This window comes from Drosophila bipectinata, chromosome 3L (genome assembly GCF_030179905.1).
Source record: "Drosophila bipectinata strain 14024-0381.07 chromosome 3L, DbipHiC1v2, whole genome shotgun sequence".
In the NCBI taxonomy this organism is placed as follows: domain Eukaryota; kingdom Metazoa; phylum Arthropoda; class Insecta; order Diptera; family Drosophilidae; genus Drosophila; species Drosophila bipectinata.
The window spans coordinates 1,636,511-1,649,109 of record NC_091738.1 but is presented as its reverse complement, the minus strand read 5'-3'; the positions used below and the strand labels follow the sequence as shown (position 1 = coordinate 1,649,109).

The 12,599-nt window shown below is 44.1% G+C and overlaps 5 protein-coding genes across 5 annotated transcripts in view; 1 reads left to right on the top strand and 4 right to left on the bottom strand.

Moving 5' to 3' along the window:
* Positions 1-12,599, top strand: part of LOC108126218 (pupal cuticle protein C1B) — a 76,523-nt gene that overhangs the window by 13,017 nt on the left and 50,907 nt on the right. The window lies entirely within an intron of this gene.
* On the bottom strand, positions 1,461-2,776 carry LOC108126194 (myb-like protein AA). The gene has a single exon (XM_017242658.3). It carries the CDS (start codon positions 2,573-2,575, stop codon positions 1,604-1,606), a length of 972 nt encoding a protein of 323 aa, XP_017098147.2. The 5' UTR covers positions 2,576-2,776; the 3' UTR covers positions 1,461-1,603.
* LOC108126233 (uncharacterized) lies at positions 6,280-7,393 on the bottom strand. The gene has a single exon (XM_017242697.3). It carries the CDS (start codon positions 7,246-7,248, stop codon positions 6,307-6,309), a length of 942 nt encoding a protein of 313 aa, XP_017098186.2. The 5' UTR covers positions 7,249-7,393; the 3' UTR covers positions 6,280-6,306.
* Positions 8,789-9,202, bottom strand: LOC108126128 (uncharacterized). The gene is made up of 2 exons (XM_017242565.3): positions 9,137-9,202; positions 8,789-9,076 (listed from the first exon to the last, which is right to left on the bottom strand). The coding sequence occupies exons 1-2, from the start codon at positions 9,152-9,154 to the stop codon at positions 8,804-8,806; spliced, it is 291 nt and encodes a 96-aa protein (XP_017098054.3). The 5' UTR covers positions 9,155-9,202; the 3' UTR covers positions 8,789-8,803.
* On the bottom strand, positions 10,716-11,103 carry LOC108126129 (uncharacterized). The gene is made up of 2 exons (XM_017242566.3): positions 11,060-11,103; positions 10,716-10,999 (listed from the first exon to the last, which is right to left on the bottom strand). The coding sequence occupies exons 1-2, from the start codon at positions 11,066-11,068 to the stop codon at positions 10,754-10,756; spliced, it is 255 nt and encodes an 84-aa protein (XP_017098055.1). The 5' UTR covers positions 11,069-11,103; the 3' UTR covers positions 10,716-10,753.

The window sequence follows — 12,599 nt, the reverse complement described above, 5'->3', positions numbered from 1 at the left end:
ATTGGCTCGCCTAATTGCAGTTTCCACATAATAATCATAATGCCATGTGTGTGTCATTGATTTGTAGCTATTTTGGTAAACTTTTTATGGGAAAAACTTTGCGATTGGTGTCACAGAAGATGAAGATAAAGTGCTCCATAAAGTATACACCCAACGATGTTGTAAGTCTGCGATGATTATGGTATAATTATCAATATTGGATGCAAATAAAAGACAGTTTTTGGTGTAAATTATTTCACTTTTATTGAACTCTCTTTGCTCGAGGCTATTGGCCTTCAAATGATTACAATTCTTCTGCTTTTTCTGCTTGGCTGCTGCTTAGGTAAATAGTTAATTATAAGATGCTGCTGTATATATGTTCTGTATATTAATGCTGATATTGTTCTGTATAACCCATCAACGTTATTGCTTTGGCTTATGATTCAATGCTAATGCATTCGTACAAGTATATATAGTAGGCCTTGGTTTGTAATTTCTTAATATTTCTTCTCTATAAACTGTAAATGTGTATAACGGCTAAAGTAATGTATATCTTGAATACTTGTTAAGTCAGTTGCGCGGCTGCTTCGGCTATATACTCTACGTCTGAACGCTACTTGCTCGAGTGCTGGGTCTAAGTACTTGGATTCTATGCATAAACTCTACTTGGTTTGGCAAATAATTTTGATTTGAATAAAGGTTCTTAAGGTAAACAATCAAAGTGTCTTAAGGTTTTAGGATTTTGCGGAACAAATACTTAAATGCTCGTCAATTTTGATCCCATTAAACAGTTACAAAGGAAATTACATTAACTTATCTTGTATATTTTTATAGTTTAGTTTAATTTTTGGAACAAATACTTATGTGAATCTTTGTTTGCTTTGACTTTTGATAAAGGCACGAATTGTATAAGAATCTATACAAAAGGAAATCTATTGTGACTTTTACACTCAATCAATCAAACCTTTAAAGTTTTAACTTGAGATCTTCCATCTCAATATTTTTATTCTTTTATTTTTTAGTGTTTACAGTCTTCGGTATGCGTGACATGATCTTATTCTAGCATCAAAGCGGTGACGAATGCGTGTATATTGTATATTTTCATGACGAGTTCTACGCTTCTACTTTAATTTTTGTAATATATCTCGTAAGTGCAAAAGTTAATCAAATTTTTATAAAATTCTTATCATTCCAATGGTTTTGTTTTTAATTCTTTTATATTTTTACCAATTTTACCGACGGTTGTGAGAAGACTTTTGGATATGATGGATTTATCAGGATAAAGGAAGGGAGTTTCAAGGATGCTCTCTAGGATGGGGGAAAATTCTTGTATCACAGATTTTGAAATGAATTTTGGGAGCCAGGGTAGATGCACTAAAAGCTAAATGAATTCTAAACAGCTTCTTGAGCAAAGTATTTAGTACTTAAGCTGTTTTTTAAGTTAATTTAAAATGTAGATTTTTTAAATCTATTAATGATTATAATTTAGTAATTATATTTTTAAATGATCATCTTATTAGGCTAGGATTTTAAAAAGAATTAAATAAAAGAAAGAAAACAAGGAATATTTATCTGGGTTTTTATACCGGCTGTTATAGATGATTTGGGACGTCCTGGAGGATCCTCAACGCCTGGCATACTGGCAGCAGACAGAGCTGCGCGGCACCCGCTGCGTCGGCAGACCGGACATGCCCTTCAGATATGTGTAGGATACGGGCTGGCGCAGAATCCTCTGGGGCGGCGGCTTCTGCTTGCTTTTGGACCCCGAGCTCGAGGTGGAGGACGACCTGCCCGCCGGGTGAGGGTGCTGGTGCTGATGCTGATGATTCTGCTGTCTGTTGAGTTCCACGTTCGAGGCGGACTTGAGGGCTGACTTCAGAGGCAAGGCGGCTGCTGGCTGGATCGCGGAGGGGGGTGGTGGCGGCGAGGGGCCGCTGCAGGAGAGCGAGCGAGAGGTCAGCGAGAGGCTTTCGAAGGCGCGACGCAGCGAGGACGTGGAGCGCCGGTGCAGGCGCGAAAAGCTGGCTCGACTAACGGGCTTCTTTTTGGCCTGCAACTGCTCCTGCTGCTGTTGTTGTTGTTGTTGCTGGAGCTGAAGTTGCTGTTCCTGCTGCTCCTCGATGTCCAGGGTGCTGCTGGTTTCGCTGGAGGCGCAGGACATGGACATCAGTTCCAGACGCGACTGCTGAGCGTTGCTGAGGCCACGCCCCGAGGAGCACGAGTCGGTCGATGAACTGTGGGCATCCTCTTCCAGCAGAGTGCCTCCTGCACCGGCTCCGGCCCCCTTGGCCGCCGTGGATGTTGCAACTGCAGCTGCGTCATCCGATTGAACTAGGTCATCCTGCGACCTCAGGCCGAAGCGACGGCTCAGCTGCCGAAAGAAGCCCAGATTGCGTTCGTAGCGCGGCGTGGGCGAGACGCTCAAGCTGCCGCCCGGCGAGGGCGTGGAAGTGCCGTAGCCCACTTCCAATTTGCTGAGACTGTTGTTGTTGTTCAGGCTTCCATTGCTGGCGCTCATATGTTGTTGTTGTTGCTGTTGTTGTTGCTGCTGCTGTTGCGGCAACTCATCGGCGAAGCAAACATGCGGGGTTCCCATTGTCGTCCACCGTTGCGTATGAGTAATTTCCTTATCGGGCCGGAGACTAAAGTGCCGCCCGTGCGTATGTGTAATATCCTTGCTTAGAGGACTGCACTTCCGCCGCCTTTCCGTTTCCGGGCAAGTAATAGGGCCCTCTCTCCTTCTCTTGCACTTCCTTTGTTATTGTAACCGGTGTCTGAGACTGTTTATCTTTGTCTTCGAGAATGCCGAGAGCACGAGAGAACGAGAAGGCGAACCGACTGGGCACGTTGTCCTGCCGCTTGTGAGGCGGCAAATCGGAAGCCGCTGCCTTTTATAGCCTCGCCCGGCACTCTGCAAAGTGTCCTCGGAGAGCACTGTCGGCCGCCAGCCGGAGAGAGCGCTCCTGCAAGCCTTGCTCCATTTCCCGCTCTGCCCGGCCGCCATCACTCCCTTTCTCTCTGCTTCCGCTGTCGCCTTTGTCTTTCTTCCTGCATTGTTGCCTAATATTAAAACGGGAAGCGAAATTCTGTTTACCGTTGTTTCTTCTCATTTCTCTGTGTTTGTTTGAATTGCTGGTGCCGCTGGCCGCCAGGTGGTGTCAATGCACGTCGTGGCGGTGGGAAGATGGCTGATCATATCCGGTACGGTTCAGAGGGTATAGTATGTCCTTCATATCCATTGGTCTTCATTTAATTTTGTAAAGTTTGTAAGGTTTATTTTGTAAAGTTAAGCAGTTATATATATTATAATCTTTTTACTGTGAACTCCAAAAAATGATATTATATATGTCTATAGGGTATAAGTTATTCGAATTCCTCTACTTTATCCCTTAGGGCTACTCGTTCCTTTGTCTCTAATTGTTTTCGTTTGGACTCTCCCCTCAAAGTCATCAATTCTTAATCAGCCAGACGTTTTCATTTCACTTTGTTCCGTTTGACTTTCTCGGTTGATTTAATTTGTTTTTGTCAAAAATAGCCCTGAGTAGCTGAAGCTGAAGCGAAGGCTTATTTTGCCTAAAATATCCTTGCCGTTGACATGTTTGAAGGACTGTAAGGGGCGCTACTTGGGAAACTAAGAGGGGCTCCTTTGCAGAAGCTGCCCAAGACGCGCTTTATCATTTTAGGTTTATTAAAATTTTCCCACACTTCATATAGATATAGATTGGGTCCTGCCTATGATGTCTTTGTTGGTGTTGCTTTTAATTTAATTGCGCCCGAAATTGATTTTAATGCGCTATAAATAAAGTCGAATGCCAATTTTACGAGACGCATTTTAAGACAAGCTAAGACGACGGCGGCTTAATGAAGTCCTTTGTTTTGACTTTGTGATGGAAAAAATGGAAGGTGGAGGCGGAGTGGGAGACTAGAAATCAGGACGTGTCCGCACACCCACATCCTACGAAAATCCTGAACATCTAATTAGAGGCGCAATTGTTGACACCCACTGACGTCAGAGCGGACACCGATTTAGCGCTTATCGCCGTTGTTTTGGCCAAAATTACACAACTTGGAATTCAATTTGGCCCGAAGGATGGGCGCGAAGTGGGGGGACTCTTTTGTCGCCGGCTTGTCAAGCGCTTGTCGTATCCATTTAGCAGCGAATTAACTCATTTAGACTTAATCAAGTTGGCCAACAGATAAATGAAGGGGCTTAGCTGTTGTCCTGCCAGTCATTGACCCTAAATTTCAAATAAACTTTGAAACTTTGTGTTTGATTTGAAATGTCAACAAAGGGGGAAGTATAAACCTTAGCTTCTTACAATAATAACTCTATATTTTAAAATTAAAATAATTAACCTTGGCCTTTAATGTTTTCAAAGAATTCAAGCATAAAGCATTTTTCATCTACCCGGAACATTTATCAATAAGAATAATATTTTAATTTAATGAAAACATTAACGATTCCCTTATAACGATTCCCGATAGAATTCTCAGAACGCTTGCAATGTTATCCTCGCCGCAGAGAGTCCTTCGAGGAATAACCAGAAGCATCTGGTGAACCCCAACCATTTCCGATTCCCTGGACATCAAATATTAAAACGCAGTAGTATTCCGCCGAATCAAAACAATCCCGTAAAATATACGAAATTTATTTCGCAACTGCGTCATAAAACTATTTGGCGAGTGGATTTGGTCATTGTTTTGGTGTTTTGTTTACGGGAATTCGGGTTAGAGGCCTGTTTGTTTGTTTGCAGATAAATCATGCATTTTAATTTGATTTCTTAGGACACTGTGTGGCGTTCCAAGTGTGCCAAGGATGCGGATACCCGTTGTTTGTTATTCTAAAATTGAAAAAAGCAAGCCCCAAAAGGGTTCAAAGATACAACGACCTCGAAATGAGGTCTATCGAGCGGGGGGCGATCGGAGAAGGACCTTGGCGAGAGGTCCATTGGCTAACCTAAATAATTGAGGTGTCATCAAAATTTTAAACGCTGCCATTTGTCACGCCCAGGGAGTGCAGTGCCGCCGATTAACGTCACAGTATTCGTATGTCAAAACTATAAGGTCGAGTCCTTCGGCAACTTGATTTTGAGGACTTTGCCTACATCATCAGACCGAGTCGTTGCCGCCAACAAAAGCAACAAGGATGGCGAGGCAGTGTCCTCATCCTGGCACACATTCGCGACCGTTCTCAGAGAACAGTTTCGCAGACTGTTACCCAAACAAACGGAGGCCACGTGCAGGATACGCTCTCTTTGGGTCGCTGGCTCGCTCTCTCGTCGCAAGCTTTTGCCTACGTTAACGGTGTCCTTAAGCTTTTCGCTTAACCGTTACGAATTCAAGCTGCCTTGGGCCGACAAAATGAAGTTCATTCGCCATTTTACCTTGGTTTTTAATGAAAGACCGTTGTATTTTTAGATTTTTTAATAGTCATGTATATTTTATTTTATTGACAGCTAGACTTAATTGTTAGATTATCTCTGTTCATGTTAGGATCTAAAAATATATGGGCTCTAAACATTTTGCTATGTTCTTATTATCATCTACCATATCATATACTTTAGCATGATATACTTTATTATTTAGAATAATTTTTGCTTTAAAAAATCTTGTTTTTCTTCGTTTGGTTTGGAAAGTGAATTATTGTAAAATTTTCATTATTAGTATTTTTTCAAGAGCTTCGTTTCTTATCGATTCGTAAGTTTTTGGTTTGCTTGTATAAATTCGTCAAATTTTGGTTTTTAATTATGTAAGTTGTGGAAATTAGTGCAAAGTATATTTAAAACTAGCTTAAAGGTGCAAAAGTTGTCTTCCCTTCAAAACATAGTTAAAACTAGTTTATTACTCTTGTTTTTTTTCTCAACTAAAGTTTGTGTTTCAAGGATTACTTTCCAAAGATATGTTGGGGCCTCTATATAACATTTTGATTTACATTGAAGCTAAATTTAATCTATCCCGTGTAAACTGAAAGTCCCTAAATTAGCCAAAGACAATTAGATCGTCTATGGTCTGTATCGTAGCACATACAGGTGTGGATATATAGGTATTTGATTTCCGGGGCGTAGTATTTTAGGTACACTTATTGGGCCCAGTTCGCTTTTTGTTTCCGTTTTTTTTTTGCGAACTCAGCTGTGACACATTTATAAAATATGTTCGCTGTATATATTATTCTGTCTTCCCATTTAACCCTTTCCGCTATTCAGATCTCAATTTTCAGGCACTACTCGTACATCACTAGGAATTCCTAAATTTATATTCTCAAGACCCCCAACCAGCTTTCAGCTTGCCCCGATTTACCCTTATGTCCTATTTACTCTAAGTGGATGTCTAATACATGTGCTGGAGGGTGTAGGGATAGCAGACCGCGTAGCTGGGCACCCGGGAGTAGAGGCCCGACATGCCCTTCATGTAGACGTACTGGACTGGCGGCCGCAGGATGCTCTGCTGCTTCTTCTCCTTCTTGGAGGCTGGGGCGCCGCAGGACTTGGAGCTGCTGGAGTGGCTGCTACTGCTGCTGCTGTTGGAGTTGTGGGGCGACAGGGACTTCTTGGGCTGCCGGAGCGGAGTGCTGCTGCAGGACAGCGACCGCAGGGAGGAGTTGCCCGTGGGGCTGGAGAAGTGCTGCAACATCCGGCTCACCGACGACGAGATGGAGATCCGGCTGAGGTGGAGGCCGGTGGACTTGGTGGCTGAGGCGGCGGATGCGGATCGGGGCTTGCTGTTCTCGTTCTCGTTTTCATCTGTGCCCTCATCCTCGCCCTCGTTGCAGCTGCCCTCGCTGCTGTCCTCCTCGAACTGCAGCTGCGGATGCAGTTGCTCCATGGCGCTGCCTGGTCGGTAGACTGCGTCCACATAGATGTGGCCCTGCTGATCGTAAAAGTCCAGGCCAGGCGAGTACCGCGAACAGGCCGAGGCACTCGAGGTCCTGGAGGTGTGCTCCAAATCCAAGCTGGATCCATTGATGGGACACTCGTGGCTGCCGCGCTCGTAGCTCAGGCTGAAGGAGTCTGTGGAGCTGCTGCGAATGTCGTCCTGGCTGCTGTAGACGGTTTCATTCAAATGGTGTTGATGGTGGAAGTGCCTGCCCAAGTGCTTGCTGAGCAGCTGCAGCAGGCTCCGGGAGCGGGACAGTTTTTTGGGTCCGCTCCTGGAGTGGAGGTGATGGTGCAGCTCCTTCTGCTGCTGCTTGCCCAGATCCATGGAGGAACTGGCCGCCGAACTGCCGCTGGAGCTCGACTTGGAGCCGCTGTTTGGTGAGAGTGTATCCATTTTAAATGTTTTTGTGATTTTAGTTCACTTTTTGGCACTGAGACACTTTGATTTTTGGTCAAATCAGTTCGTTTGTAAGAGAGACGAGTTTCTTATTTGGCAATAACTGTTTTTAGAGGAACTGGATGCTGGCCAACGCGACACGTTGAAGTCTGACTGAAGACTGCCTCTGGCAGGCGATGGGCACCCGCTTTTATACAGCTCCTCAATGTCGTGGCAGCTTCGCCTCTAACCTTCGCCCCCACGAGGACATTTGAATGGTTCGGCTCACACTTCGGCTGGCCGAAGGATACTCGCCTGTCATACTGACACACACCCATCGCCATTCAGTGCCCTGAGCGCGGTCGAGAAGGACGCACCAGGTCTCCCCAGGACTAGGACTCGCATTTTCCCTTCGACTCTGAAGTAGGAAACCTGTTGCTCCTCTGGGCTTTTCCACTCAACGTGACTGCTGATGCTTCCCCTTTTGGCAACTGGCGAACAAAGCCAAGTTAAAAGCCAGCCACACTTTGGCCGAGCAGGTTGCACTTTTGAGTTTTTGTCATTGTTGTGCGTGATTGGGAACGTGATCCGACCACGTCACTCACAGAAGGTGTCCTCCTGCACTGGGAAAGGGGAAAATCGGCAGCTACTAAGTTTAGTTTTTAGGCAGACTCTTAGATTTTAGTTTGAAAGACATGTAAATACTATTTAAGCATTTAAGCTATTACAAAAATATATTTATTTAAATTGCATATTCCTGGAATGCGTTTCTCTGTTTAAATTTATTATCTTGCCCTCTTGAGAAGCATATTAAAATCAATACCCCTTTTCCCTTAGTGTTTCCTCACTATTCACGTGAAATAGTTTGTAGGTCTCAAGTTTTCAAACGTGGCGGCGTCGCATGTCGAACTGGACCGTATGTGATTGACTCACGAGGTTATCGACAGAAAAAGGAGGAAATTCAGGACGTTTAAAGGAGCTCCTCTAATTGGAGACAACTACTGACAATTGCAAGTGTATTGATTTCGGAAGAGACTTCACGTTTTGCAAACGCATTGCGATTATGCAGAGCCCACGGAAAACCGGACTTCTATTTATAAGTGAGACATCTGCGAGGATATTAGCATAATCAAGGACTGCAAAATGTCAAGCTTAAAATAAACCGAATGATGTGATTAGCTTGATGGTAGATGCCAAAGGTCAGTGGAATTTGGTTGCTCCAAATCCAAATCAATTTATATCTCAAAAGTCAATCAAAACTAAACTATTAAGTAGCTGATGTTGAGTGCATCTTTCGCTTGTAAGTCCTGTTGAAGGACACACTGATAGCCCTTGAGGTGAACCAATCACAGTGGGGCTTGCGTTGGAGATTCGAAAATCCTTTTCAATGAAATTCAGTCACTGGGTCACCGCAGTCCCTGGGCCAAATGTCACGTAAACATTTAGGAGCCAGCCAGGTAAGAACCACCTGTTGTGGGATAAAAAAAAAGGCTTACCAGTGCGTGCCGAGAATAAGAGTAAAAAGTCTTTAGTACAATTATCGTTTCTATTTTCCGGGGATTTAAAATGTATTTCAAAGCAGGAACGGGGTTAGTGACAAGGCGCCAATTCCAACGTCGAGAGCTCCGTAGCGACTGCCAGGACTATAGGGATATCGGTAGGGGACCGGGCCGTTCTGGTAGTAGAAGCTTGCGCCATTTTGGTACGGACTCCCGTAGTAGTTGTCGTAGTAGGGTCCTGGCCCAGGTCCCAGGTAGCTCGGCTGGTGGTAGCTGACCCCAAAGGAGACCACTGGCTTGGCCTTGACACAGGAGGTGGCCATCACGGTGGCCACAAGCAAAGTAAACTGAAATGGTAGGATATTTACATGCAAAGGCTACAGGAATCGTGATTTTGTGTTGCCTACCCAAAGATAATTGCGCATTTTCTCCAACAACCTGCAAACTGCGTCGTCCAGAGTCTTTTACACTTTAAGCTCGTCTCCGCATTTCCAAAGGCCTTTTATACGAGGCACTGGGTGCTCTTGCCAAATCCTGTTTGGGTAAACAACTTGGCGGTCTCCTCCGCCCATCCATCCATCTAGTTCTAGACCGATTCTAGTCCATTCCTTTGCCCGCTGTGGTCACGACTCTGAGTGGCTGTCCGCATAGATTTGCCTCGGCTCCTTTTCCTTTTAGCCATTAATTGGACATTGGGAAACCTTGAACTGGCACAAGCATCGAATCAGATGGGTTGCAGATACGCTGTTGCATATATGCTGATGTTGCAGCAATGGCAACAGGTTTTCAAGCGTCTCCACTTCCCCAGATGCCCATGTCCCCCGACGCGGGAGATGCGTTTCTGTAAACTGATATTGATGGCAAAACTGTGCAGATCGGACAAACCCTCCAAAGCCACAAGCACACTAATCAGTGGCCTCACTGGATGGACTGGGAGGAACTTCTAATTTGCTTTGCATAATGAACATGGTCCCTCAATCTGGTTTCATAACCACTCCTCTGTGGGTATTGATGGCTTAATAATATACTGTAATTGTGAGGATTCTGAGCTTTGCTCTTTCTGTTTGTCTGACATACAAATTTAGACAAAGACTTTGTCAAGCTGTGTTAAGCTACTATACGATTTAACTTATTATCTCTAAGCCTTGTTTAAAATATCGGTCAATCTTATGTCTCTAATCTTAACATAACCAAGTCCATCTAAAAGGATAAGTATATACTTTTTCCCTAACATTTCTGATCCACAAATATAGCCACACCTTTGGCGCACATTGTTTGTTTGTATCGAAGTATCAATGGCAATCGAAGCAATCAAATATTAATTAGTATATATGATTAGATTTGCGTTTTTGGTTTCCCGTTTTGGGCATTTGCGTATGTCCCCCCATTGGCTGCCATGTGACTAGCCCCGGGTCACGTTCTCGGGTTTTTTTCTTCGAAGAAAGTTCTTCAAGTGCCCGGGCATAGGGCTGGGGGAGCCGACTGCCACGCTTCAGTTTCCCAGGTCACATTGCACTCGATTGCAGGACTTTAAGGGCTTCTCTTCGCACCTAGTGACGTACGTCACGAGCAGCCGTTTGAGTCTTGATTTATTGCCACTTTGCTGCCAATTGGTTAAATTTAGACAGGCACAGGCCTCCCAACGCATACGTAGGTGACGGCTGACATGGCTGAAAAAGTGTAAACAAGGCGGCACATGAGGCACATGGGGCAGGGAACTCAACCGGCGATATTCGATATAGAGCCAATAGAGCATTGTTTATTTTTTCGGAGGTCTCCAGCCGAACAATAGGAGGCCAACAGTTCAACAGACAGCAGGTGACCTAGGTCACTCGGGGCGGGACTCTGCTGGGTAGTAGGGAAGTTGTTTTCGGAGCACAATAGGGGTCATCCAGCTAGCCGAGTAAAACCCATTTAAATGATGCGAAGTGGTCGAACTTTATTCAAATTTCACTTGGTTACAACTTGGTTATCTGTTTCACTGGAAGATTTCCCCTCCATGTGGGTTTATTGCTCTCCACCGCTCAGTAGATGTACTCATAGGTCAGGGGCTTGTAGTCGCTGCGGTATTGCTGTTGGAAGGAGTGCGGGGTCTCGACACTGTGGTAGAGGTGCGACTCGGCAGCGGCCGGGGCCACCAGACGGGAGTAGGCCAGGGGCAGGACGGCGGAGGTCCTGGCGTAGGCTGAAGGATAGTAGCCATAGGTCGGGGTGTAGTAGGTGTACACCTCATGGCCCAAAGCCAGACCCAACAAACAGGCGAGGATTAGCTGTTTCGAGAGAAATAAATAGAAGTATAAAATAGACCATTTTTCTTTTTTACAACTTACCAGCTTCATTGCGGTTGATGTAGTCCTGGGGCGATCACTGATCACACTGAATCCCGGCTGCTGGTGGATCACGGCTTTTATAGCTCCTCATCCAGACCTTCACTTTTTCCCTGGTGGCCAAGGTCAAAGGCATTTGGCTGGCAGGCGGCAAATGAAAGAAGCCCTTAACTCACTTTGAATGGACCACCAGATGCAATTGCAATTGCCAGGGAAACCCGTTCCTGCCACTTAGAATCTAGATGCGAATCGCATTGTCGTGAGTGAGGCTGACAAGACAGGGAATCTTGCAACGCCACCGAATCAACAGAGCCTGCCACAATGCCCTCTGGCTCTATTCTTTCCTGCCATTGCAAGCGAAATGTTCTTTCCACACTTGAGAAAAAATGTACTTAAATTCAAAGCAGACCATCAATAGATAAATATTTTAAGCAAATAATATTTTTCTATTCCACTTAGAAAGGATAAATAAAGTGCCTAATAATACTTTATCCAGAATCATTTTTATTCCTTCTTAATACACTTCTTTCGTAGCCCAAAAATTTCCCATTATAATGGGATAGATTATAAAATTGTATCTCCCTCTAAAATTTACACAATTTACTACTCCTTGAACGAAAGTGCAAATCCAACAATCCTACACCCCGGTTACTATAAGAAAAATATTCATCACTCTGTTAATACTTGAAAGATCTTCGAGTGGAAACATTTTCCATCAAATACTTATAAACTTAAATCTGACCCCGATTTTGCTTCTTTTAAGTGGTAATATCAACTCTTTTGTCAAAAACCTTAAAAATGTGTAGTTCTTTAATTTTGTTGATGGAAGCGGATTGAAGCCCTGTTTCACAAATGGTGCTAAAATTTTCATCGGATAAGAAATGAGTTATAATCTAAAATGTGTTTTTTTTTAAATCTTTCATTTTGGCCAAATTCTATCTTATCATTCCATCGCTTCTCTGTGCAGGGCGAAAGAAAATAAAAGCTTTCTTTAGAAACTGACCATTTTAAAAAATTTTTTACCGCCAAAGAAGGACTACAAGTGTATAATTAGGTCTTCCCCTTATTTTGTAAGCTCTGCCCTGCTTTCCTTAAAATCAATATTTCCTGATAGCGCATAATATAAAAACTGTTTCAATAGCCCAGAATCTTAATCCCTATTTTCCTCGAGTGGTTGGCCTTGAATAAGTCGCAAATGTACTCCTCTCTTTTCTGATTTTATGTTTACTTCCTTTGATTTGGCTTGGTCCTGGTGCCCAAAATAAACAATTAAGAGCTGGCGGAGCGGAGGAGGACGCACTTCCGGTATTTTCGGTTTCTTGGTCGAGAGGCTTTCAAGGTCAAGGATTGGGAGGGCTGTGGGCGCTGAACACATAGCCAAGTTTCCTTTTGTCTTGACACCAATAAAAACAAACTCCCACGCCAAACTCAATTAAATGAGTGTATTGTTTATACCAAACTGAGTGTACCATTGAATGTTTTCCTATTTTCGTGGCTTGTTGATTTGTTTATCGCCGGTGTATTGCGCAGTTTCCGCAATGGA